Here is a 27411-nt window from a genome sequence, read left to right as displayed (position 1 = left end):
ATGGGATGTGTCTCACTATGTACATGTAAAAGTAATTATGGGCAGAAAAGATTACTCTGTATGTGGTTAGTATTGTATTTCACAGCTCATTTCTAGATGAGCTGATACAAAGAGAAAGCAGATTAGCTATTCTTGAATTTCCATCCACGTTCAAGATTTGAGAGGTTTCTGGGTTGTACTCAGCGGATCAGCAGCTAAAGCTGCTTTATACTAGACCCAGGGTGGGCAGCTTCATGAAGAAAAACAAATGTGTGGTACATGTTTTACTACCAGAAAAGAACTATCAAGGATTAAAACAACAAATGCTTAGACACTATGGGTTTTGTTTTATTTGTATTTTTATTTAGCTAATTACGAGAGAAATGACAATAAACCATTATATCAAATTCGTATCAATTAAATATATATTTTACATTGCATACACAATAATAAGAAGACTTCACAATAATAGTTCAACCAGTAAGAGTGAAAGTAAAACCATTCATTTCAGTGGGGAAGGCTTAGAAATTGTAATTCATTTCAATGGAAATGTAGTTTATTTGTATAATATTCCTACTACCCATGCTTATGTAGTACGTTTGTGGCTGTAAAGAGGAATTGTGAATAGGCTTTACGATGTGTGTAAAAAAAATTCTAAAACCTGAGCTGATTTCTTCTTCTTCTTCAAATCAGCCTAAAACTCCACAATGATGACGTTGCATGACGTTTGATCCACAGGTGACGATGGATACAAAAGTAACTTGGCTTTATTATTTAGCCCAATCCCCTTTTGATCCAAAGCACGGATATTATTCAGCACAAAGTGTTCCTAATTACTATTCCACCATCATAATTATTAGACACGGATGTCTCCGAGAGGACTTCTGTCATCAGCCTATGAGCCTTCATACAGATGCAGACACTGAACCTGATCTAGGCTTTTTATCAGTGGCCGACTGAGTGGGCGTCAGCGGAACATATCACCTTGATTCAGAGCGCAGAAATCCCCCACAGAACAAGGTAACTTGTGACTTTCCGGCTTTATTCAGCGCCCCGCGTCTGCGTGGGCAGTTTACAACCTTCTTCTTCTGTCAGGCCATTTCTCGTAAATGCCCGCAGTTAGGAGAAAAACGCTTCCGGAATGGGCCGATCTACTGAAGCTCCAACGCACTCATTGGTTAGCATGCTGCAGAGGTTGTCAAATCATCTCCCAGCTATTTCATTCATAACACGGAGCACAATAAACTCGATAGGCATGTGACAGGGAGAAGCCGAAGTCACTTGATTACATCTGACAGGCAGCCATCCATCAACTTCTCAGGATATCACACACAAGGACACCAGCTCAATCAACTGTAAGTGCTTTTGCTTTCTATTCTAAAGGGTGAACGTCGTAGATTACAATACAAGTTTAGTTTTACATACTATATTGATATATATCCTCATCATCTAGGTACAAGGGAACGATCCAAAAACAACTTTTCTCCATCACGATGTCAAACTCGGGAGGTCGGAGACTGAAGCAGTGGCTGGTGGAGCAGATCCAGAGCGGGCAGTATTCTGGACTGCTGTGGGAGGATGAAAGCCGCACTATGTTCCGAATTCCATGGAAACACGCAGGGAAACAGGACTACAACCAAGAAGTAGACGCGTCCATTTTTAAGGTTCGAAATTACTCTCGTGTGAATAGAATAGGCTAAACGAGATGCCGTTTTGGTTTTACGCAGCGCTGTATACAAGTAAAACTTGATCACAAATCTTGAATCTATTTATTTTGTGGTCGGATGTAATAATCACATAGGCCTTTAAATGTCATTGTTATCACTTGTTTATAGCATATCAAACTTAACCCTCCTTTACTTTACAAAATGTAATAAATCTATTTTATTTTTACATAGTAATGATGCGAAATCCTTGCAAAGCACCAGCGTTATTTTAACACTAAATGTGCCTTACATTGTAAATGGCAATATTGTTAATGTAAATCAGACTTTCTTTTTTTATTTCTCTTTTTTTGACAATTGAAAAATAAAGTTTTTTTCTTGTAACAACCAACATTAATCTAATCCATTGCCATATGTAATATGTTGTGTTTCCCTCCATAGGCCTGGGCTGTGTTTAAAGGCAAGTTTAAGGAGGGGGAAAAGGCTGAGCCTGCAACATGGAAGACCAGACTCCGCTGTGCCCTGAATAAAAGCCCTGACTTTGAGGAGGTGACAGAAAGGTCACAGCTGGACATCTCTGAGCCCTATAAAGTTTACCGCATTGTACCCGAGGAAGAGCAGAAGAGTAAGTTTAAGAAAAGTTGATGTCCTGAAAGCCAGCATTGATGACCTTTAACATATGTTGCGTAATACTATCATTATTGCCAGTGTAATGCATGTTGCAGGATAAATCCCTGGATTCCTCCTGCAATTATTATGATTATCATGGAAAGAAGTTCCATGTTTGTGCCATTAACCAAGTATTTATGTATTCTTCTTTCACCTACAGATGGCAAAAGCTCAGTGATGACCATGACAGCTACCATCAGCTCCAGTGATATCACTGACATGGACTGCAGCCCTGCAGAGATAGAGGAGCTCATTAAAGAGGTGAGACTACCTCAGAGTTTAAACCATTTATTATAATCATCATCATCCTTACCTCTCTCTCCTCTCAGTCACATCTAATAATATAGATGCACCTTGCCTTTATTTTCACTCAGCCTTTGGGTCATGTTCTTTTCTGATTACCACATGGTCTACTCCAACACATGTTGCAATGAGCCTCCCCAGCTCCCACGTGGTCTACATGACTGTGGAATGTACAAAGGTGCTTTGTTGACAACAGCTTCTAATATTGTTGTCTTTTTGCAGGAAGAAAGCTGTAGTATACAGGCCAGTCCAGAGTATTGGTCCCAGGGCAGCATCAATGGTGAGACAATCTTTTCTACCCAATTTACAATAAAACATACTCCCCTGACTAAATTCAGCTGTTCAGTTCAGTCAGTGTTGTGGCTAGAAACTGCAACAAAGCATTTTGTGTTATTTCTCAAGTAAGAGAGATATTGGATAGGTATGAACTTTAATGACTTATTTTGAAAATAACCACAGTGGAAAGCTAAATGACATGTCCATGTGATTGTGGGCACTAAATAGAGGTTATTTGCTTGTCTGTTGAATTCTGCAATGGAAGAATTGACTAACATCCTGTTGAAGTCTGCTGACTAAGAGGATTATTTAGTTTTGAGATCGTGCTAGAGAAATTGTACTTTTGATGATGCAGCAAAAAGATGACATGACAATGTGGTTGTGCGTGTCCACTGTTGTAATAAGGGCCTTAACTCATCATTTCCTCCTGTATTTCACAGCATTCCCTCTGCATCAGGACCCTTTGCCATCAGGCAATCTCAGCTCAGGTATTAATTTATGTAATCCACGAAAGCGTTGTAATAAAATCCAATCTACAGTTCGACATTAACAATAATAATAACACCACAGGCTGCATACTTTTCAACTTAATTTTTTTGTTATTTGCAAAGCTCACCAAATGTTCTCTTCTCTAGCTTTCTCCCAGATGATGATCAGTTTCTACTATGGAGGAAAACTGATGCACACCACACCTGTTACTCATCCTGAAGGCTGCCGGATCTCCCCACAGCAGCACCTGGGCCGTGGAGCTCTATACAGTTCAGACAGCATGCAGAGTGTTCATTTCCCTCCTGCTGAGCTCATTGAGTACGACCGGCAGCGCCATGTCACACGCAAGCTCCTGGGCCACCTGGAGAGAGGGGTACTGGTCCGTGCCAACCAAGAGGGCATCTTCATCAAAAGGCTGTGCCAGAGCCGAGTCTTCTGGAGCGGGCTGGGAGAAGAGGCCTCCCAATACAGCCCCGTGCCTTGTAAACTTGAGAGGGATGCTGTAGTCAAGATTTTTGACACAGGAAAGTTTCTTCAAGGTGAGCCTCTATGTTTATCCACATATTTCATATCAATTCTTAAAGCGAGCAAAATCATAATGGAGGATTGATAACTTGCAAAGATTGTTTTAACAGCTGTTCACGTACTTTGTATGTTCCAGCTCTACAGCTGTACCAGGAGCGTCAGTTTCCTGCTCCTGATCCGGCAGTGACTTTGTGTTTCGGTGAGGAGCTGCATGATCTGAGCAATGCCAAGAGCAAACTGATTATTGTGCAGGTAAGACCACGTCACGTCATAATATGCGTCCCACTCAAATATTTGACTGAGAAACATAGACTTTCCCATCTAGAAATTAAAGTCTTGACACCTTCCCAAGACAGAAAATGACTAATCACTGCAAATGCTGTTTGTTTAGAATAAAAACACATCTTTTTGTCTTTTCACCCAATGGCAGATCACTATGGTGAACTGCCAGCACCTGCTGGAGGCAGTGAACATGCGTCGCTCCCAGCCCTACTGCAACAACCCAAACCCGGAGATGTCTGATAATGTGGCCAGTGACCAGATGGCCCGCATCTACCAGGACCTGTGCAGCTACAGCGGGCCCCAGAGGCCAGCCTGCTACAGTGACAACATGTCCATCACTGCCTGAGCTGTGAGCAGCAACACAGCTACCAGGAGTTCTTCAGCATGGACAACACCGAATGTACAACATATTAGAGACATTTATTATTCTCCTAACATACTCCGACAAGGTAATTCAGGTAAAAGCCAGTAATACAGTTAGTTTTGACTTTTTAAGTTTCTACCGATCACAGTGGAGACATAAGTATAAGAAGTAAAGCTCCTACAGTACATTTTTTTAAATGCAGCTCAATATTAGGATTTCCCTAATATTTTGTACATCAGTCTTTTTTTTTTTTATTTTTACGTGCAGCACAAGCTTTGTGTCTATTATAAGAGTGTTCTCATTTAGCTCAAGATAAAAAGGGATATATTTGCATATGTTACACACAACTCAAGAACATATTGTGTGTATATATATATATATATATATATATATATATATATATATATATATATATATATATATATATATATATATAGTGTATACATCAAAACTATTCTCATAATATATATTATGAGAACATAGTATGATATATACAATTTAGTTGTCGAAGCTGAATTCACTTTTTTGGGGTTTTTGCCATTTAAATGGATGTTGGGTGGAGGAGATGGGTATTTTTTTCAGATATTTTTCAATGTTTTACAGTAAATGAAAAATCTTTGTATGACTTGAAAACAAATGTAAGGTAATTTCAAATGCAATGTTGCAATACGTTACAGATAGGTTTTACTATCAGATTGTTTTTATAAACTGCATTTCTAGTAAAACTAAGTTTCTACTAAACTACACGTGCTTGTCTTTATAATAATTTCATGGTTTTGTTTCATTTTGATTGCTTAATTATTGCAAAAGTGTCCAATACAAAATGTTCCCCATGATGAACATAGGACCATGTTTAAGCTCAGAAACCACAAATTACGCATGGTTGTAAATTGCTGTCAACAATTTTCTAAAGCATACAATATAATTATACTATCCAGTTAGTCATTTCATTTATCTGTACAGTATTAAAATCAATTTGTGGAACTATGAACTTGGCTCGGCACTTATACTGTAACCGCATAACCAACAAGGATGACATAACTTTGAGACCGACGATAGTAAGTCTGATGTTTTCGGTGGATTACCTAAAATACCTATGTCTATACAACTTGAAACCCAAGTGAAGTGAATACAAACCATTGGTGCATGGCAGGTGGGAAATTGAAACATTGAAAAACAAGTAATTCTGCAGACAGTATATTTTCTGTGTGCTTGTGTCAATGCTTGACTGACTTTATCTCATGCTTGATAGATGAAACATTCAAATCTACACTACTGTTTTAATGTCTGCACCATGAGATAAGTTCAAAACTCCGAGCTGTCTTGTGTATAATTTCATTCATAAATCTCCCCAATTTAGTCAAATTCATTAAATATTTTTGATTGATGTTTAGGATTTTCATAAGAATTTGAGACTCTGAACTCTTGTGGTTTGAACATTGTTTGGCTGCACACAATACACACATTTGGGGGGCTGAAGAGGTCAAAGCAAATTTCACATTCATCTACAATTTGTGCACACATGTGGGATTATAATATGAATTCCATACTGTCTGGGACAATGAGGAGTTACAAAAGACTGAATATAAACATTATGTTTAAAAAATGTATTATCACATGATCAGGATAACCTTTACTAAAATGTCTTTCAGTTATTTTCCTTTGACAACAACAAAGTACTACTTTGCAGTTTGGAGGAAAGTCCTCCACTACAATCAATATGAACACATACTGTTTATTACTACGGCTCAGGAATGATGAAGCAAAACAACTGCATGAAACTAAAAGGAGGCTCTGGGCTACTTAAGGGAGATAAACTCTCCCCCCTCATCCATGTCCCTGCTGAGTAACAGAGAAAGGACAGGAAAAGAGGCGACCAACTGGAGCCAAATGATTCACAATGAGACATCAATATTTCTTCTTCTTCTTCTTCTTCTTCTTCTTCTTCTTCTTCTTCTTCTTCTTCTTCTTCTTCTTAGAGGCAATTTCAGTTCCAGACCTGTGTTTCTAATGATCATTATAACCACATATGCTTTACATATATTGCTACTGTAAGGTGAAATCCAAACCAAAAGAAAGCCTTATGTGGACAATTTCCACTGTTATTAGTGGAAATTGTCTGAATTCCTAAAAGTTAACGCCCCAAAATCCTAAAGGTCCTCTATATAAATACAATACAACTTGTATTCCTACGCAATACATTTAGTTGAATATAAACATATTTTTTGCGCTGGGTAGCTTAGTCAATCTTAAAAAAAAAGTATGAAAACAAAGTTTGCTGTAATGACTCACACAGATCACATCATGAAAGAAGTCATGTGCTTTTCATATGACATCGCTGGATAAAACCTTTCACTTGAATTAGAATATCTAATCAATGGTTCACTGAATAAAAACACAGGTGGGATGTTGTGGCTGTGTGTATGTGTGTGTGTGTGTGTGTGTGTGTGTGTGTGTGTGTGTGTGTGTGTGTGGTGTGTATGTGTGTGTGTGTGTGTGTGTGTGTGTGTGTGTGTGTGTGTGTGTGTGTGTGTGTGTGTGTGTGTGTGTGTGTGTGTGTGTGTGTGTGTGTGTGGTTATCTATAGGGGAGTTCTGTCAGTTCCACAGAACAGGAACTTACTTCAAAAACTTTCACAGGAAACTCTACCCCCCCATCCCCCATATAGCATGTCTGAGACTGGATTACCATCATGTATTTAGGATACATATACTCCGTGTAATCAGGGATAGTAATACTTGTACATGTGAATTTGGAATTACATTCCTGTACTATATCTGGGATATGTTAGTTTGAATAATCAATACCAAAAGACTGGAAACAGCTAGCCATGCTCTGTCCATAGATAACAAAAAAAACAAAAGGAATTGTTGTTTATCCAGTTTGAACAAATGAGATACAACCGTACAAGGTTAATTAGTGAGCTTTAGCGGTGATGGTAGATTTTGCTACCTTTGATTTGGTCTCCCCTTGTTTTGCAGTCTGTGTGCAAAGCTAACCAGCTGGCGGTAGCTTCATGTTTACACTACAGACCTACAATGACCTAACTCTCAGCGAGAACATTAATAAGTGTGTTACCCAAAATGTTGACCGATTCCTTTAAATGTAGTCTAAAATGTGCATGATGTGTTTCATATTTTTTTTCAATATTCAAGCTATATATCTTATCAGACAGGGTCGTTCCAGACACCGCAGGGATTCAGACAGTCCACAATATGTAAGCCAGCAACACGGCTATGGTGTATAGATAGTGTAGATAGTACTGTAATTATTACAGTGAAGGACATTATATCATATGTTTTTCTCCATAGTCAACACAAAGTGCAGATGTATAACAGCAAGATGAGATTTGTTTCCCACAACTGCCGGGAGTGCTTCAGGAAGAGAAGTAAGCACATGCTTGTGTACATTTCTGCTAACGGAGTCGCTTTTCTGTCAAATTTCCAGTGTTGTCTGCAATGTGCTTCTCTTTGTATTGCAACATCTCTTTGTGGTGTCTGAGGCTTCCCACAATAAATAATTAGAGACAAGTGACAAACAGAACTGATGTCTCCACCATACGTAACCATGGGCATCTGCTGCATAACATTTCAATATACTGTGTTGTACCGTAGGCACTAAAAGGAAGCGGTGCCTATTTTGTGAAAAGGAGCGCTTCATGGAAATTAAGCAAAAAAAACAACTGCAAACTGAAAGTTTTCCTGATAGATTAAAGTATTACTTTGTCTATTTTTGTTGTTTCCTGATTTGTCTGTATTGCTGACTCGTCAGTCCTTTCAAGCCATGTCCCTGTTTGTTTGCAGGCTCAGCACTGACCTTTCAGTTGTTGTTTTTCGATGGCATGTATCAGCTTGATTTTAACATGAACAATGGCAAGTTGTAAATAAAAGTACCATCATAAAACACACGGTCAACAAAACGTTACTTGTGTTTCAGTATATTCAAGAAGCATTTTGTTTATCTAAAAAAATGTCTTTAATTATAGGCATCATTAATGTTGTACCAGGTGAGACAAAATATATGCAAAGAATCCTGTGGTGGGAAGTTGTAATTTACCATGAACAGGTTGTGTTATGCAAGCGGCAGTGTTGTAGCTGTTGGTGGCGTCTCTGGGGACAATGCTGGTTTAGAATCAGTGTGGCTGAGATGAGAATAGGCATCCAGAGAGGAACTGGGAGAGATCTGAGGATGCTGTGAGTGGAGACACAGGTGGACGGGGAGCCCACATCCTGGGACGCAGGGAGAAAGTCACCTAACCACACATGTTGTGTACACACACCTACACACACACACACGCACACTGGTAGCCACTGATCAAGGATCATATCCTCTAATCAGTATCAGTTCATCTCCTTCAAACCAAAGGTCCCTAAAACCTCACGACTATGGAGGTCTTCTTCGGGGTTGACTGTTAATAGGTGTGAAAATGGCTTAAAATTATAAATGTACAGGAACTCTGAATCTTCTATCTTCATCTATATTAAAGACAACAAGAGAGTTAGAGAAATGTGCAAAAAGCGGAAACTGTTGCAGGAAAGATTTCACATGTAAAAGTGAAGATGAGGAAGTATGTAGATTTACGGGAAAGCAATTTATTGTAACCTGCAAACTATCAAATATCAACATGTGATGATATTAGCATCACGCTGCCATCTCTCAGCACAGTGTAAATACGTTTATAAAAACATAGGTCCAATCAGTAAACAGATCAAATAAAATTGTAGGAACAACTATAAATGTACAGTGTCTACACAGCCCTGGATTCAAAGTAATTTTAAAGAAGGAGACTAGTACATTGTATCTGAATCAAGGAGTGAGGCGGAGGAGTGAGTGAGGAGTGAGTAACAGCTGAGAATTGGATCAGTCTCGGTCCTGTTTGCTGTACTCTTTGACAAGAGTGATCCCTGACCGCCTGATCAGTCTCTGGACAGGAAACACAGGAAGGAGCCAGGAAGATGTTCCAGCACTCAACTTCTCCACTGAAAAGAGGAACAGTCAACACAGAGGTCAGCAGTGGAATACGATTTAGACAACTCGTAAACTTTGGTTCATGGGAGTTAAATATGAATAGGAGGGAATCCACACAGTTTTGATGAGATTGACAATTAGATGTTTTGTTTCAGTACCTTGGAATAGCAATGTGTGGGCCTTTGGCACACAAATACTCATAGCTTGTTTATAGCTTACATCCATACATGTTGTACGTCTGTTTCATATTCAAGAAAAACAAAACTTATCAGTAGAAGGTGATGGGTGTCAAAGTGGAGGGGAAGACCAGGGTGGGGTGACAGTCCCTGGGGAACAAAAGCCAGAGGAGCACGAGGGCTGTATTGACGTGCAGCTCACAGCTCAATGCTCACCATGTGTGTGTGTGTGTGTGTGTGTGTGTGTGTGTGTGTGTGTGTGTGTGTGTGTGTGTGTGTGTGTGTGCATGCAAAGCACAGAGGGGACGGGATGTGGCCAGAAAGGTGATAGTTATGAGGTAACAGAAAGATACCTGAGAAACAGATATTCTGCCGTCTCAATAGATGTTTCGAATTGACTCCTTTGATGAATGTATGCTAAATATAAGTTGAAGAAATGAGCTTTTAAAAATGTCAGACAGGATTATTTATGGGTAAAATACTCAAAAAGCAACACCTGTTCATATTATTTTTACACACAACAAAAGCCCATGTACCAAAACCATATAACTGACATTACTAATTTGTACACTGCCTTAATTAATAATGAGTTTGTTGTTTTTGTTTGCATTTTTGTATAATATGTGGTTGAGCTGAATAACTCGGTAATTGATTGAGGAACAGGATCTTTGCGGTTTTTAACCTTCTTTCCAATTATATCGTGTGGCCGACTGTACAAGTCACATCTATTACACAACCTCTTTCTGAGTCAGAAGCCACACATTGACCAGGCAACAGGTGCTGCTGGGATGGAGATTATTTAAAGTTGCTCTAAAATGGTTCCAGTACAGCTGAAGGCAACTGTGGTCCAAGCTGTCTGCCGACCACACGCCTTAGTAGAAAGTACAGTGACAGTACATACTTCCTCGTTTGAAATGCCAGAATCCAAACATGACCATCACATGATAGAGGTGGAATTACTATAATTAATATAATTTACAAAGCGAATGTGTTCAGTTGATTTCATTGTTCTGTGTCATCCTGATTTATAGATGGTACATTATGCACTAATACAAATTTAATTTGACAAAATGGTTGTTGAAATGGAATCTTGAAGAAATTGTGAAGAATTTGCATGTTTAAAAGCAGCAACCCGATGAGAGGTTAAAATGTATTTTTGTCACAGGATTTGCATGTTACCATTCTCCACTCCACAGAAGGAGCCATGAGGTAAGAGCCCTGGGGACCACTGAAGCAGACATTCTATACTTAACCATGATGTTTGCACAGTTTACAGGTCACATCCATAGAGAGTGCACGCGGGAAAGTCCTGCTTATGTAATTTAGGGCAAAAAGTAAGGCTCATGTCATAAGAGTGCTCAGAGGGATGAGAAGGAGATAGTGAAACTTATGAAAAAGAGGAAATAGTTTAATGTTGCAAAACTGTTGTTGAAATATGTTTAATTTGTAATATTATTTCTAATTTGCTTTCTTATTGTGTTTTTACTACAACACTTTAACACAGAATAAGAGGTAACAAGGCAAACCACACAAACGACCACAGCTTTATATTGCCATCTAGTGGCAGTATCACGCCAAAGATCATTCACAGACTACGTTTCTTTGCATGCAATTGGATAAATAAGGTTAGAGTAGGGTGAAGCTTTTAAATATGTATTTTGAACTAAATGCATGTCCACATAAAAGCCTTTTCACAGAAGTGTCCCAAACACATTGAATATATAATTCAAGTTTAGTAGTCTCTTTTATTTCTCTATAATATTTCTTTATATTGTTCCATATTGAAATACATATTATAATGATTATGACTATATATTGTTTAAGTTTCTGTTTGAATGCCTTGAGATTTTAAGGTTTGTTGCTGGAGTTACAACTTTTTCTGTTTTGCTAGAAAGTTTTTCAATAATGGTTACATTTGTGGTAATCAGGGAGTTCATACATTTAGTTGACAAATGAAAACTTCCTTTTTAATATCTAATTTCAACCCTAATTTTTTCTCTCCCAAAAACTGCATTTGTGACACTGCTAACAAACAGGTGTTGGCTATGCTTGCCCATATAAATGCGTACTACAGTCACCCTCATTTTCCAAAGGGATTCCTTCAGGAAAAGCAGATCATATCTATCTTTTCGTTTTCTGGGGAAATTGTTTTATTTATTATTTCTGCTACATTGAAAACCAGAGAGGCCACACACTTGACCACCATAATTAGTGATATTTTCTTGAGATTGCCCTGCAGAATATACTGCACATATACTTTGTATAACATAATGATAACTTTCATTAATAGCTGAAGAATATGATACAATGAAATTGTCTGCAACAAGTATATTTTGTACACCTTTAATATGACTGTATTGTCAGAGATGTTGTGTTCACAAGTGTACTCTGCTCTGTCTGTCCTGTCCGTTGTTATTTCAATAATTATAGCGAAGCATAAAGGAAAAGCAAACAGGAAAAAATAGATAAGGCACAGGATTATAGTCAAAAGAGACTGAAGAGTCTCAGTGGAGGTAATTAAGGGAAAGTCCTTGGGGAGGTGCACACATTAACTAAAGTTGTTGTCTTGCGGAGGATACTGAAGTCTGATCTTATCTGGAAGTCATCACATAAAACCACTGCACGCCAAGACAGAGACTCACTATCAGTTTAATATTACAGTTACTGGAAGGTTTTCATTTTTTGAACTGTAAAAACCTTTTTTGAAGTTAGAATCATCTGTGTTTCTAATAGTTACTGGTGTCCCCCCCCCCTCCCCCATATTTTTGTGCAGAAATATAATTTTGGGAATGTATAGCTTTCATACCAGGAATTGTTCGGTGAGGTTTTAACAGCCGGAGACTGCTCACTATCTATTTAATGTGTTTTCCTGTCTTTTTCCCGTTAACTTTAGTTTAATAAATGAGCCTGACAAGCAGATGGCGGGGAAGCCCTGGACAGCTCCAGAAATGTCTGAAGTGTTTATGTGGCTTGTTTAGAAACTCTTTTTTATTACTAAGTCACTGCAGACACGACAGGCACAATTCTCTCTTTCCTTTTCTCTCTGGGACAAGCTCACACACACACACACACACACACACACACACACACACACACACACACACACACACACACACACACACACACACACACACACACACACACACACACATATATATACATCTTCAAGACTTTCCACATTGAGCCAAATGACAATCTCTACCTCATCTACACCCAATTACTCACTGACCCTAATTGAATACTTGGCAGAGAGTGCGAGTGCTGATGGCATGCACTGAGCGCAGGAATCATCAGTCTTGGTCATTCGCCCCATTAGGTAGCTCCAGTGACCTATGATGTCATTATGTAGTAAAGTAGAGGAGCCTAATGGACGAAGACGCAGCTCACACTTTTTATTTTATCACATTGATTTTAGAGCCAAGCACTAGCTCCACCGTGTCCACTTCATGGCTGTGTGAGAAACTTATTAAAAGTTGTTTTTCAATGTTATTTTGGGCACGAAATTGAAAGAGTTCCTTTAGAGTTTGGGGATGTGAGAGTACCTTTAGTGGTTTATACAAGCATGTTTCCATGAGAGAGGAGCTTTTTTTCTTGTGTCTCACATGGACGTGGACGTGGTTGCAAAATACTGCAAACATTTAAGGCCTTTTTCCGGCTCACACACGTTCACACTCGACATTGGGTCATGAGTGTTTCATCCTGTCGTCACATCCTCTGATGACAAAGAATGTGTGTCAGTGTACATGTGTTTGTAAGTAAAACAAGCTGTAATTTTGGTTGAACCATATACGGCCTTAATCCTCAGCCCAGTACAACTCTGTAGAGTTTGAAGAGGGGACAGCTGCGGCTCAAGATTTACTCCACCTCTACTTAGCTCAGCCAATGCAGCTGAGCTCTCAGCCTCTTCATCGCATCCTGGATCCAGGAGAAATTGAGTCCAGACTAGAGAGGACCTGTTGTGCCTTCAGCTTCTCACAGGGGGGGGATTACGATTTCCCGAGTAAATATGAACCCAGGGAAACAGCTTGAATGGTCATCCATCAGCCTGGGTGTCTGCATCCTCCTGAACAATGTGTGACCCTTGGGCGCAAAGAAGGTCATAAGAGGGGTGACTTCCACCTTCATGCACATACATATCACACACACACACAAACACACACACACACACACACACACACACACACACACACACACACACACACACACACACACACACACACACACACATACACACACACGAGTCCTCGGATTAAACCATCTCTGGAATAGAAATTCATGTATTTTAGCACAATGTTGTTTCATACATGGCTATTTGTGCCATAGAGATTCTTCGATGCAAAAAAAATGGTCACCAATTTTTATTCAATTAAATTATTTCTTTGTTTCATAATTTATTATTTATTATGTGGTTTTGAGCACACATTTTTCTTCTTTGTTGAGGTTTGTATTTTCAAAAAATATTTTGATGGCTTTTTCATGTCAGCAGCATACCTCTCTCAAGCTCGTCTAATCTTACAAAATTCTCAAAAATGAAAAGGAATAAAATATTTTGCCTGTGATTAAGTGGTCTGTTTCAAGTAACAGAATACTTACCCAAAGCCACCATTATGTGTACTCTGGGCAAAGATTGCACCATTGCTGAAGCAAAGAATGCTAGCAAACATACCAAATGAACATAGAATAAGGCTTTAATATATACTGGAAGTTGATTACATTTTTTTGGGGGCCTGCAGACGACCCTAAACTGATGGTCATTGAGCTTGGCTGGTCAGTGGGAAGGTTTATGGCGCTGTGTAGACCAAGTGGCAGTGTGTGTCGGGATGGGATCTATCTGTATCTCTGTCTGGGATCCTGACAGCTCTGGCTTTAGTCTGCACCCAGACCTCCTACATGCATGTCTCACTGTTTACTGCCCCCGTCTCATGAGCATGAGACGGGGGGGATGACACATCTATCATTTCAGCAGGACCACACACACCTGCGTGACATACACAAATACTCTCTCACACACACACACACACACACACACACACACACACACACACACACACACACACACACACACACACACACACACACACTCTAACTCAAAATCTCTTGATTACAACTTTAACCTAAAAATAAGTCAGCATCTTAAAATAAAAGTGACCAAAATTCAAATCATGTCCTATTTTTTATCTAACTTTTAAACCAAATTTAAATGTTTGACTATAACCCTTGAATAAATTAGAATGAGCAAACATTCCCTCATCTTGGAAATATATATCCACATTGAACGTCCAAAAAGTTTTAGATGTTCAAAAGTGAGGATATATTTATGATAGTATTGGTTCTCACAGGGACTGCAAACACACACACATACCATCTCAACCAACTCACTCCCTTCTCAAATTTTGACCTCTCCCTGCGTCATTGTGCTCCCACAGTACAGATGTGTTGTAGGAGACAGATTGGTGTTCATTCCATACGCAATTTCCTGTAATAAAAGCAGTGTGAGATGATGAGTTCTGAGTGAGCTGATGCCATTGGTGATACCTGGACACCGGGGACTTCTGCCCACGTCTTACCCCAGAAGATATTGCCCACACACTGTTTTCAATGCACACTCATATGGTCTTTGACAGCCGATCGTGGCTAAGTGCCTTAAATTATATTTGTGTGCAAATCTATTGTGTGGTGTCAAAAGAGCTAATTACTGTGTGTTCATGTGGCATTTGTGTTTATGAATGCATGAGGATTTATCTGTTTGTATGTGAGCGGGTACACAATTATTTGATTGGGTCTGCTTAAAAAACAGAAAGACCCCCCCCATAACTCCTCCACCTACCATTTTCTTCCTTGCTCTGTGCATCCATCATTAGTCAGGTTGACTGCAGCTCCAGGCCCATATGCTTACCCTACCCCTAACCCTTAAACTCAATCTGCCTTCTACTCTCACCTTTCCCACATTAACAGACTTCCTGGAAGCACCAGAGCTGCACTTTTCTTGCCTCCTCGCTCTCTCTCTCTCTCTCTCTCTCTCTCTCTCTCTCTCTCTCTTTCTCTCTCTCTCTTTCTCTCTCTCTCTCTCTCTCTCTCTCTCTCTCTCTCTCTCTCTCTCTCTCTTTCTCTCTCAGGAACTTACTTCTATCTCTGGCTGCATGCATACTTCTGTTTAGTTTGGGAGTAGTGCTCCTCTGGAGTGTCTGAGCAAGTGTCTGAGATACTGGAGGGAAAATTACTTTACTTGGAATAAGAAGGGTTTTGTTTCTTGTTAGAGGGTTGGTAAAAACACCACCTCTCACTACACTCTAATGATATTTAGCTATGTAGCACCATGTGGATATTTTTTTTTGGGGAGATATAGTTTCCTGTAATATTACCAATTGCTCATGTCCGCATTAATTATGGGGCATTGTTTAAACATGTTATATACCTACATTGTGAATATTTCAAAACTCTGGGCAAACCAAACATTCTGCATGGTATAGGTACGACTAGGTTACATATGTAAATGTCATTTTGGCTTTTGGTTTAAAAATACTACTATAGTGCTCTAAATATTACTTTCATGAAACTTTAAAAGTTAATGCTAAATACAAAATAATATGACAATGTCATTATCTCTCCTTGTGTGCATATGTGTGTGTGTGTGTGTGTGTGTGTGTGTGTGTGTGTGTGTGTGTGTGTGTGTGTGTGTGTGTGTGTGTGTGTGTGAAGAGAATTCTTTGTGTTTTCTTTTTCTGGTCTCGGAAGGATTACCAGAGCCAGCAGATTGCTGTCTTACATGAGCATTAGCACCAGGTCACACAGACAGGATGTTGATAACATCTTGCAAAACTCCACCTATCTCCCATCCCTCTCTTTCTTTCAGTCTTCCTCCACCTTTGCATGTGCTTGTAAGATAAAGTTTTGTTATAAGAAAACACAATAAAATAAACAAAAACAAAGACGAGAATATGCTTACATACAAGGCCCATAAACAATATAGCTGCAAAATTACGTAACGGATCTCAAAAGTAATCTTGAAATATGTACTACTTTGCTGAGTCATCCATTTCTGATCCGACATTTGGTTCTTGTGAGGAGATGTTAGGAAATCCCACCATTGGTTAAGATGTTAAAGTTTCCCTCTACACTATACTTATACTCCCATGCAATCCAAATGACTATTTACCTAAATGTGTTAGTCAGAGCAGTGATACTGACCCCCAGAAGACTGCTAGTGGACATACACCATGTTCATTTTATCATATTCTAGACATCTTGTGCGTAATGTTTTACGAGTTTCCCTCAAAAAAAATCTGCCTGACATATTTGGTGTCTCTTGAAACTTTGGGATCTCTGCTTTAATTTAAAACTTTTTTTTTAAATAAATGCTTTAAAAAACATGTTTTTACTGGGTCACTGGAAAAAAATAAATGCAGAATTTGTCATCCTCGTCTTCAGTCTGCGTCATGAACTTAATTCCCTTTGTTGAATGATTTGTTGTTTTACATTTCATTCTGACAGAGCAATACTCACACAGCAAGCATCTACTCTTTGTTGGAGCAAGTAGAGTCCAAGTCAAAGATAATAAATTGTGTTATTTTACAGCTCTCAGCAGCGTTGTATAAATGTGTCCTCCATGCTCTGACATTAGATCGAGTATGAGGGTTATGCTGTGTTTACTCGCACGCCTCCCGTGTGTTGGCAACTGTCCAGCGGGCTCAGGACTGCTCAAGCCCCTTGTCGGGTCCGTCCTGTAGGCAGGATCTTCTGGGCCTGATTACAATACTGTCACAGAATGACAGATTAAGCCTCTAAGGAGCTCTATCTTTAGCTCTGTGTAAGGCCTCCACTACTCCAGCCTCCACTTGGCTCTTAAGGAAAGAATGGAGGGACAAAGAGGAAGGGAAAATGGAGTAGCAGATGAACTGAAAATAAGTCACAACAAGAAAGCCACCTTTGTTGTGGCAAATAAAGTTATTGGAGCGAGAGGATACAAGGATAGCAGAAAAAAGTCACTTAAATTGTAAAATAAAACCTGCAACCGTCAATAGTGAATAATGACAGAGTATGTCTACAGTGAGAGTTTATTTTCTATCTTCATTCCGTGACACTGTTGTCTTGCTGTCAGTGAAGAAGACAAAGCTGCATTTACCCAGGCCTCCCTCTGTCTGTCCACCTCCCCTCTCAGGCCACTGTTGGTTTAACCCTGGTGGGCAGCAGGCAGGCCTGACAGCACCCAGACACTGCCATGTGATTTATGGCATGCTATGAGAGTGGAGAGGAGATGACCACTCAGATTTGACCCCTGCCGCCTTATCAGCCACTCATCAAAAAAGTAGACAACACTCAGACTTATCGTCGTGTTCACATCTAAACCCTGAGCCAAGGTAGCACTGAACGCAGTTAGTTATAGTAGTTGGGTTAGGTAGTGGCAGTAGCAGCAGAGATAGTAGATGGTGGAAGTAGATATACTTATAGTCAATCAATATCTCCTCATGTTTGTAGTTTTTAATATATTTTTTAATACTTTCAAATACTTGCAGATATTCGTAAATAGAGTTTAAAAATGCTGCTGAAAGATAGAGTTTAAAAATGCAGGTTTTTCTTCTTTGCAGTGTAGTGTGAATCCTGTAGGGGGTGTCCTGCACAATGCTTTAAAACTAAAGGATTTTCCCTCATCACCCCACTTGAGCAGACTTGGAAGGCAACATCGGCTAGTCAGCAATGACACACTCGTCATGATATAAAATCAGGAAATACTTCTTCAGATATTAATATCTAAAGACAGAAAAGAGACCTTTGAAGCACATTTTGTAAAGCTGTCAAAAAAATAGAACTCAGCTTTATTATGTGAAATCCTGGTTAATCTAACCACAGTGGATATTATATGTATACCTGTGGATTTCTTTTCCAACCCAAAGAAAAATAAACATTTTTCCACCAAGTTCACCACAGAACATCTTTAAAAACAAGCATCGGGCTGAGTTTAAGGTGATGTAAACACAGATCTATTTCTGTGGCTATGACACACCGTGGTTTCTCTGGAAAGCGAACAGCAGCCCAACATTACAACAAAGGAGGCCACACAGACAGTTGTGGTGAGAGCATCTCTCTGGACCCCGAAATGCACAGACAGATGGATAAAGAGATGAAGGGATAGACCATCGTAGCCAAGTGCAATGAATGAATGGAAATACTATCTGCCTACGTCTTAAACTCCAAAAGATATACTGCATGCTTATTTACAGGCGTGACCACAAGTGGACGTGGAAATTAGCTAAATTGTAAATTATTTATATACATTATCCGTTGAGAGGTTGGCAGTGCCCATTAGCAATGTCGGTGTAAGCACTGTGGGGAACACAACGTTTAATTTGATTAGAGTAGCCGTAAAGAAGAAAAAAAGAAGTAAGAGAGAATTTCCTTTTACGTTAGTTCGAGGCTTTTTCAAAAATCACTTCCATGGTAGAGAATAAAGTTTTTTAAAGGGCTGGAAGGGAAGAAATGAGCCAGATCACTGTGGTAAAGTCACCCTGACACAGAGACACAGAACAGACAAAGAGCTAACCCTCGTAAACTTTTCTGCAATCTGGCACACACTGACACACACTGACACACGCGCTCAAGTCTTGATCAGTAACTACGGGTATATTAATGTGCTTGTGAACACTAATTCAAGCAGGGAATTGAATGTGTGGGTGTATCTCTCTGTGTGTGGGGGAACTTGTTAATCAGTAGGTGGGGCTTTTCTGGCCACTGCTGTGCAACGATTGATCGGACGACAGACAGTTGAGGGCAGACGTCACCCACACACTCCTCCTTTCAGTGAGCCCTGGCCCACCCAATTTACTTCATCCATCAATGGATTAGGTGCCAAAAACTGTCTTCTCTAATCCAACAACCTCCCTCCTACTCCAAACACACAAACATATCACAACAGATCTTGCTAGCTCATACTGCCGGCCACGCTGTAGTGAATCTTCAAAGAGCAAAGGTGAGTAGAGGTTATGGTGGATGGTAGGCTGAGGCATATATCAGCTTCCCTCTGACTGTACCACACACTATCACACAAGTGCATATGAGATACATAACTAATAAGAGCTCATCTGATCTTTCTCACACAATCATGCACCAAGGCATGATTCAGGCGTTCATGTCAGTCCGCTAGCCAAGCAACGTTGCTTAATGACCACACACGCACACAAATCCACGCTGACAAGTGGAACAACATACGCATGCTGTTCTCTTCATCACCTATGTATGTGGGAGGTGGAAGATATTGAGCAGATGATGTGCGCAATGCGGGTGCATTCTTCTTAGTGTATCCGACACATGACGTGTGTTATTTTGCGATCCACAAAGGTCACAGGCCAATGCGTTGTTCAGTTTAATGTCTCCTGTGTTTTTGGACTATCCAGTTTCAGCTGAGTCAAGACGCCTGGTCAGAGTGTAAGGCACAGGAGAAGGGTTTTTTCGTTTTTTTTATGGGGGAGTACACCAGAGACATAGATCATTGGAAGACAACTATCAGGGCAGGTCAGCCACTCAGTGGAGGCTCAGAAAGATTGAGGGTTGATAGGGCTGGGGGCGTTTTCTGGCTGGTTATATCAATATATCATGTATTTCTCAGATCTGTTGTACTTCCACAGTACTATTCCATTATCGGACCACCAGTTTATGATATGGCATTTGCAGAAAGGAAACATGTTTCCAGCTCATTGCAGAAGCATGAAGACAATGAATAACTAGCCACAAACGCGTCATCAGATTTACAAACAGATAGCAGCAGCCATTTTTCAGAGATGTTAACAGTGACAGCGTCATTAAACACTGATGTCATCTCTTGGTGCCCGGAGTGAAATAATTTTACCATGACAGAATTTAGGAGCAACGCACGCACAAAAAAAGATAGAAGTCTGTCTGCATCGTGGAAACAAAAAAGTGTCATGGAGTAAAAGCATTTGCTGATACAGATGATAATAAAATGATTGGACACGTGTCTTGACACAAGGCCTCCTGTTGGAGTTGGAGTTGGCACAGTACATTATCAGACTGCCTGGGGTAAATCAATGGAAGACATGTCTACTTTTCTTCCCTCCTTCATGTCACCGTTTCAGTGTTCAGGCCCAGCTTCTGGTTTATTTCCACCCTGTCCAGGTCAAGTTTGGCGCACATTTAAGATGGCTAGGATTATAATTGCTGCTTTTAATGCAGCGGTGTCATCCCAACACTAAAGAAACCTCAATAAGTTACTATTTGGGTCTCCTGCCTGGGCCCTCATATTGCAGCAGCAGAGCCAGCTTGGACAAGAAACCAATGCTGACACCACAGACAGGGGGAAAAAAGCTGTTCCCTGGTGTGTCCCTGGTGTGTGGGAAACTGGTCAGGGAAAGGTCTTCTTTGTTTTGGGATGTAAAGGGGAGCTCTTGTCTTCATAAAAAAAAAACATTACTGGAATGTCTTTGTTACAAAAGATATTTGCACAATTACAATAACTTCCAATGGCTATGGTTGCAATTGAGTTTTATTCGTGACTTCATATTCAGCAGTTGCACTTTGTTTTTTAGTTTTTGTGTTTATTCACATTAAACGAAATAAAGCTGCTGTATGGTATTTTCTAAACCAATAGAATTTATATACAGCATACTATTTATGTAATATGCAAAGATTATATTTAACTGACATATACTTATAAGTATATAGGTAATAAGTACTCAAGTATTATATTTTTCTCATCCATACTGCATATCTGAGTCAACAGGCCAGCAGTCAGCCCTGAAGTCATGATTTATTTTAAAACAGCCCATTTATTTATCAGCCATGTTGTTATTGCGCTGACAAAAAGACTTTGCAGTTCAGATAATGCAATTTCTAATCACAAGTAAAAACAATCTAATAGAATTATGCCAGATTGTGTTGATGTGTGTGTTGATGTGCGCTTGTGTTTGCATACCGACATGTGTGTTTGTGGCTATGACGTACACATGTATGTGTGTTAAACTGCCACTGCTTGCCTGCTTGTATTTCCCCTGCAGGGATACTGATAGTCCTTCAGATAAGCCCCATCTCCATTTACAATTACAGCTCCTGAGATTGAGTCTTTTTTCTCTAATAAGTAAATTACCACTAATACCTTCTGTGCTGTACTTGGCTGCTCTCAGCCTGCTAAGGCCCTCATGGAAACCAGATGTTACACCAGCCTGCCAGCACATACATACACCGTCTAATGTATGCTGGGGCAACACACAACCAGCACTCAGCGATAAATACATTCACATGCATGCACATGTGCTCAATGAATATGATAAGTAGTCGGTCATCTTTTTTCATTCTCTCTTTCAATTAAACCCTTAACCTTTCCATCAACATCTACAATTTTATACACTTTCTTCCTCTCAACACCACTTTCCTCGTCTCCTACCTCTCTTTATTTCCCCCTCTGTCACCATCACTGCTGTCCTTATATCAGCATGGCCAGTTCTATTCCCACTGGACTCATTTTTCTCACACAATAACAAACGCATATTTTGTATTGAGGTTAGGGCCAAATCCAATTGGCTATTGAGGGTATCAATCGATCTTGAGGTGTAGCGCCGCTTCTTGGAGATCAATAGCTCCACCTGGAAGACTTATTTATCCACACTGCTTGTTTGACGTTCCTCAAGAGCTGTGTATCAATAATGTAAACACTTGGAGGCTGTTAACTATTGCTAATGATATATCCTCAGTTTACAGATGTATCCATCATTGGTTGGTGATAACTTCTGGTTTTGGACAGTGGAAAGAGAGGGTTAAAACCGATACCATATGTGGTGCTCTAAATTTGATGAGTACATGTGTGCATGTGTGATTGGTTGGAGAAAAATTGTCTGTTAGTGTGTGTGCGTGCGTGTGTGTGTGTGTGTGTCAGTATGGCGGTGGTTGGGGAAAGGAGGAGAGTTAGTGGATGCTCACACTCACTGATGGTCGTCATGAGTGCTGCGGAAAGTGTGCAAATGAATATGCTGTTTCATACCATGTGGTTTCCAAAAATACAGAGGTATGGGCGCACACACACACACACACACACACACACACATACACACACGCACACACACACACACACACACACACACACACACACACACACACACACACACACACACCACACCCCACCCTACACAAACACACAGCCAAACACTCATCACAAGCACAGTGAGAAAATACAGGCTGACCCTCCATGTATGCTGTTGTCTGTGACCCTTACCTGTTTCTGTGGGTTTTACAAGCAGCTTCACACCGCCGTGTCACGCATCGCCACGCTGAAAGCACCCGAACACAGACTCTTTGTACAGCCACAGCAGTGTGTGGGAAGGACCACAACCGTGTTCATCTGTGTGTGTGTGTGTGTGTGTGTGTGTGTGTGTGTGTGTGTGTGTGTGTGTACATCTCAATCTTCACATTTGGTTTTCTCAGTGGAGGAAAGTAACAAAGTGCATCTCCTCAAAAGCATACTCAAGTACAGCCTTAAGGTTTTTGCACTATGCTGAAGAATTGAAACATATGATACATTGCCATTGATTAAACTATCAGTACAAGACTTGTTCACATAAATTCCACATCAGCTTGATCATTAAAATTAAGCATTTATTTTGATACATCATTCCAGATGATCCAATAACTATGAATGGCTGATATTGAATCCAATTTTTTTTTATTCATATTTGCTACAGGCAACTTAATCAAAATTAAAACGTTTCTTAGAACATTTATGAACATCCATTACATCCTCAACCTCTTGTCTTTGCAGTTTTTCTGCTTGAAGTTACAAATGTTGTTGTCATCAAAAGCTCACTTTTTAGTTATAGTTGTATAGTTCAGTTATGCCTAAACATGAGGGTGTGAATCCCAAGGAACTAACAGTAAAATGTTAACAGTTAAATAGTTTAAAACATTTTACCTTTGAAAAATACACTTCTCAGATCTCTCTGATTGACAAACTATGGCATAGTGATGTTGTTTTTAAATTACCCCAAACATATCTTGTCAGTCTGACATGTCTGTGGTGCAATTTCTTGGTTGAATTGATCAGTTGGGCCTTAATTTCCACATTGTGTTATTGTGACTCTAATAAAGTTCATGACCTTAATACTTCTCCCACCAACTTTCTAATCTGAACATTTTCTGTCTCCCTGTTGTACTTACTCTGTTTTGGTGTGTTTCTAGTGAATGTGTGTGTCTCATAAGTGTGTGTCTGTTTGTGTGCATGTGTAGGTGTGTGTATATACATCTTTGGTGGAGGACAGTGGTCCATTGGAACAAATGAGGCCCATCTGGAAACCATTGGCATAGGCTGAAGCCCTGAAGCTAAAAGAGCTTCTGCCCTCCTTATAATACTTTCACAGGGCAAAGCCGCTCTCTCTCTCTCTCTCCCTCCGTCTCTCTCTCTTTCACTCTCTCTCTATCTATTTATCTTTCTCTCACTGTCTTTTTTCCATTTTTCTTTCTCCCTCTCAGAGCTGCATCGATAAACTTTCAGAGGTACACACATGCAAGCATACACGGAGTGACCGACATGACACACACACACACACACACACACACACACACACACACACACACACAAACTAACATGTCTGTTATTGGCAGCATCTCTTCCATTCTGACCCCAGAGGGAAGTGGTGGACTGGGCTGGAGATCCCTATCATCGCGGCCCCAGAGACACTGAGCTGATTGTGTACGTGTGTTTATGTGCTCTGTGAAGGTTATGTGTGTGTGTGTGTGTGTGTGTGTGTGTGTGTGTGTGTGTGTGTGTGTGTGTGTGTGTGTGTGTGTGTGTGTGTGTGTGTGTGTGTGTGGGTGTGTGTGTCTAAGTGGTGGTTTGGGGGTGGAGGGGTGGATATAGAGGAGCCCTGAGGCCACAGGAAATCCACAGAGACAGACAGACTGAGAGAGTGAAGCCTGTCAGAGTGAGGAGACTGAGAGAGAGATGGGGAAAAAGAGAACCAATGGAACAATAGGTAATTTAATCTCAGGTCCATCCATCATCACTGCATGAAAAGTGATAGGCACTATCAAAGAGGCTGGTGTAGTTGTCAATCTTTTTTGATATCAAATCAACAGATAGCTTCTTGATGTCGTTGGAGGGCAGATTTTTCAGCAAGCACAAACCTTCACACTGGAAATGAACCTCTGTTGGCCATGATGGGTTGAACTGACCAGCTTCAGTCATGCATTTCCCTCCTTTAAATAGTTATTTGAGTCACTTTCCTGTTCCAATGTTGGTCATGTGGACATGGATTCAGGAGGCCGAAGTCAGAGCCTCCAACAGCGGCTGCCTCTTATGACTCAGGGCCTTCTGCTTCACTCCACTCCGACCTGGCTTTGGTTGTCCAACTATTTAAATCTATTGAAACTTTATTAGCCAAAACGATCGACCCAAGTATGTTTCCCCTTGTGAAAGAGTTGCTTTGTAGAGGGGAGCAGACAGGCCCATCCATGGCCCCTCAGCATGCCTCGGCGGGACACTGTTTTCCCCTCTCCATGTAGTTTTTTTCTCTTCATTTTAGCATATTGTGATTTCATTCAGGCTGCTCCTGCGGCCTTTAACAGTTCACTTCCACTCGCAGTGTAGAACCTTCATGGCCGTGCGCTCTCGTTTCACAAGACCACCCACACACACATTCATCTGTCTCATTCACTCCTTTCCTCTGCCTCTTTTATATGAACTCAAACACACACCTATGCACGCATTGGACAGTGCACTATCCAAACAGAACAATCATCATGCTTGCATTTATCCTCCAGAATGGAAATAAATCATATAGGGGAAGAGGGAAAATCAGTCAAAAGAAAATGGAAGGACTATGTCTAAAATACTTCCCGGTGGATATGTGTCCGGTCTCTGTGTTTGATTACTGCGACTGGGCTCAGTCTGAGGACTCAATCCCATTGAAATTAATTTGGTTCCTAATCCCTTATCTGTTTAAATGTCTGGCCGTTTCATCTATATCCCTCTCTGCCACAGGCCTGGACCAGGATTACCTGGGGGCCTGAACAGATACAAGCATTAGTTGTGGAATGGCCACCGCCAGCAGACCTCCACACGCCGTCTAATGGATAAGAGTCAGTTCATCCAAATCAAGCAGACACAAATATGACCAGTTCTCCCCAGTGGTTTCTTAAAATGCAGATACGTTGCTGCTGAGTTTTTTCAGATGTCATTTTAAGGGTGTTTTGCACAACAAGTGAAATTCACCATCAACCTCAATTTAAGAATAATTTAAACTCTTATATTACAGAAGGTATGATAAAAGGGTGTTGCAACAAACCAAGCAATATTTTATTTATTATGGGAAATTATATCAATCCATTTTTTAAGTTCATATGAATGAATACAGTATCTGAATTCACACTGTACATTAAAAATAAAAATAATAAACAAGTAATTTAAAATAAATAAATAAATTGTTTTATTACTTCTTTTAAAAACATTTAATAATGTATTTGTATTACTATTGCCTTGTCACACATTCAACAGATCAGTTCAAAATCAACGTGATATTTTTGTTAGCGAATGAATATCTGGTTATATAATATTTTATTGTTACGATACATTATGAATGGAGAATAAGGAGAGAAGGCTTTGTGTTCATGGGAAGAACAACGTTGTGTGGGTACTGGGCTACCTTACTTCCTTAATCAATAGCTTGCTCTGACACAAGCACATAGTTTGTTCAAACACACACACAGACACACATTTAGCCACCCACCGTGGGTTTTAGAGTCATGGTGGATATCAGATAGATGGCAGATCTTCTAAAGCTCTAAAACTGAGCTTGCAAATTACCATCACCTCCTCCAGCCTCTCTGACATGCAGGCTCTCATGTTACTTTGTGTAGCTTTCGCATGGTTTACAAGACAGTTAAGTCTGGAGAAAGCCCTGTAACTAAGACAGGAAGACAATAGTTGTTCCTGAAAAAGCTTTTCAGTGACACTGTTTTTACTGGCAGTCAGAAGAGGAAAAGGTGTGCTGCCCATCCACTATGCCAACACAAAAAAACCTCTATCGTCTTCTTGATTTCATTGCTTTCAGAGTATATTAAGAATAATATAATGTGTATATGCTCCATCCAAGTCCCTGTGCCACAAGTTACTGATGATACAGATGAGCATGCTGTTGTTTCAACTGACGGTGGAGAAGAAAACTGTGTTGCCAATCTGAAATTATTTCTATTGCTGTCTAGATTTTACTTAACAGTAAATGTCTTCATCAATAAACTATCTCATGCAAATAACAACATTATTATCAAGCTCTGAATCTGAACCCTGAATTTTGCAGAGTGCAAAAAGGATTTGGGAATTTACAAACAATATTTAGAATGTTAATGTAATGCCAACAAAATACTACTCCTATTACTGCTACTACTACTACTACTACTACTACTACTTCTACTACTACTACTACTACTACTACTACTAATTGTATTATTACTATTTATTAATAATAATTTACTAACATTTTAAAATGTAACTTAACAATAAATTGTATTTTGCCTTTTTTTTTCACATTTTCTACCAAAGAGATTAGTATTTACATTTCATACATGCTTAAATGTATGTGTAAAGTTATATAGTAGGACTCAGATGGTGTTATGTACAAATCCCAAAATGTTCTGGCCTCATGATGACATGACTTATGTAAAATGATGTTCAACTATTTGCTTCCTGCCTCACTTAAACCCACTGAGTGTGTATGTTTTCTGCA

General features: G+C 39.8%; 1 protein-coding gene across 1 annotated transcript; it reads left to right on the top strand.

Moving 5' to 3' along the window:
• Positions 1-1472: 1472 nt before the first annotated feature.
• irf8 (interferon regulatory factor 8) lies at positions 1473-4803 on the top strand (the record flags this gene model as incomplete). Its single annotated transcript, XM_079216502.1, has 8 exons — positions 1473-1643; positions 2085-2268; positions 2473-2573; positions 2838-2895; positions 3332-3379; positions 3527-3919; positions 4042-4157; positions 4336-4803. 8 exons carry the CDS (start codon positions 1473-1475, stop codon positions 4531-4533), a joined length of 1269 nt encoding a protein of 422 aa, XP_079072628.1. The 3' UTR covers positions 4534-4803.
• Positions 4804-27411: the final 22608 nt, after the last annotated feature.

This window comes from Taurulus bubalis (assembly GCF_910589615.1).
Source record: "Taurulus bubalis genome assembly, chromosome: 4".
NCBI lineage: Eukaryota > Metazoa > Chordata > Actinopteri > Perciformes > Cottidae > Taurulus > Taurulus bubalis.
Note: the sequence above shows the minus strand (reverse complement) of the source record. Positions and strands in the feature narration are given on the sequence as shown.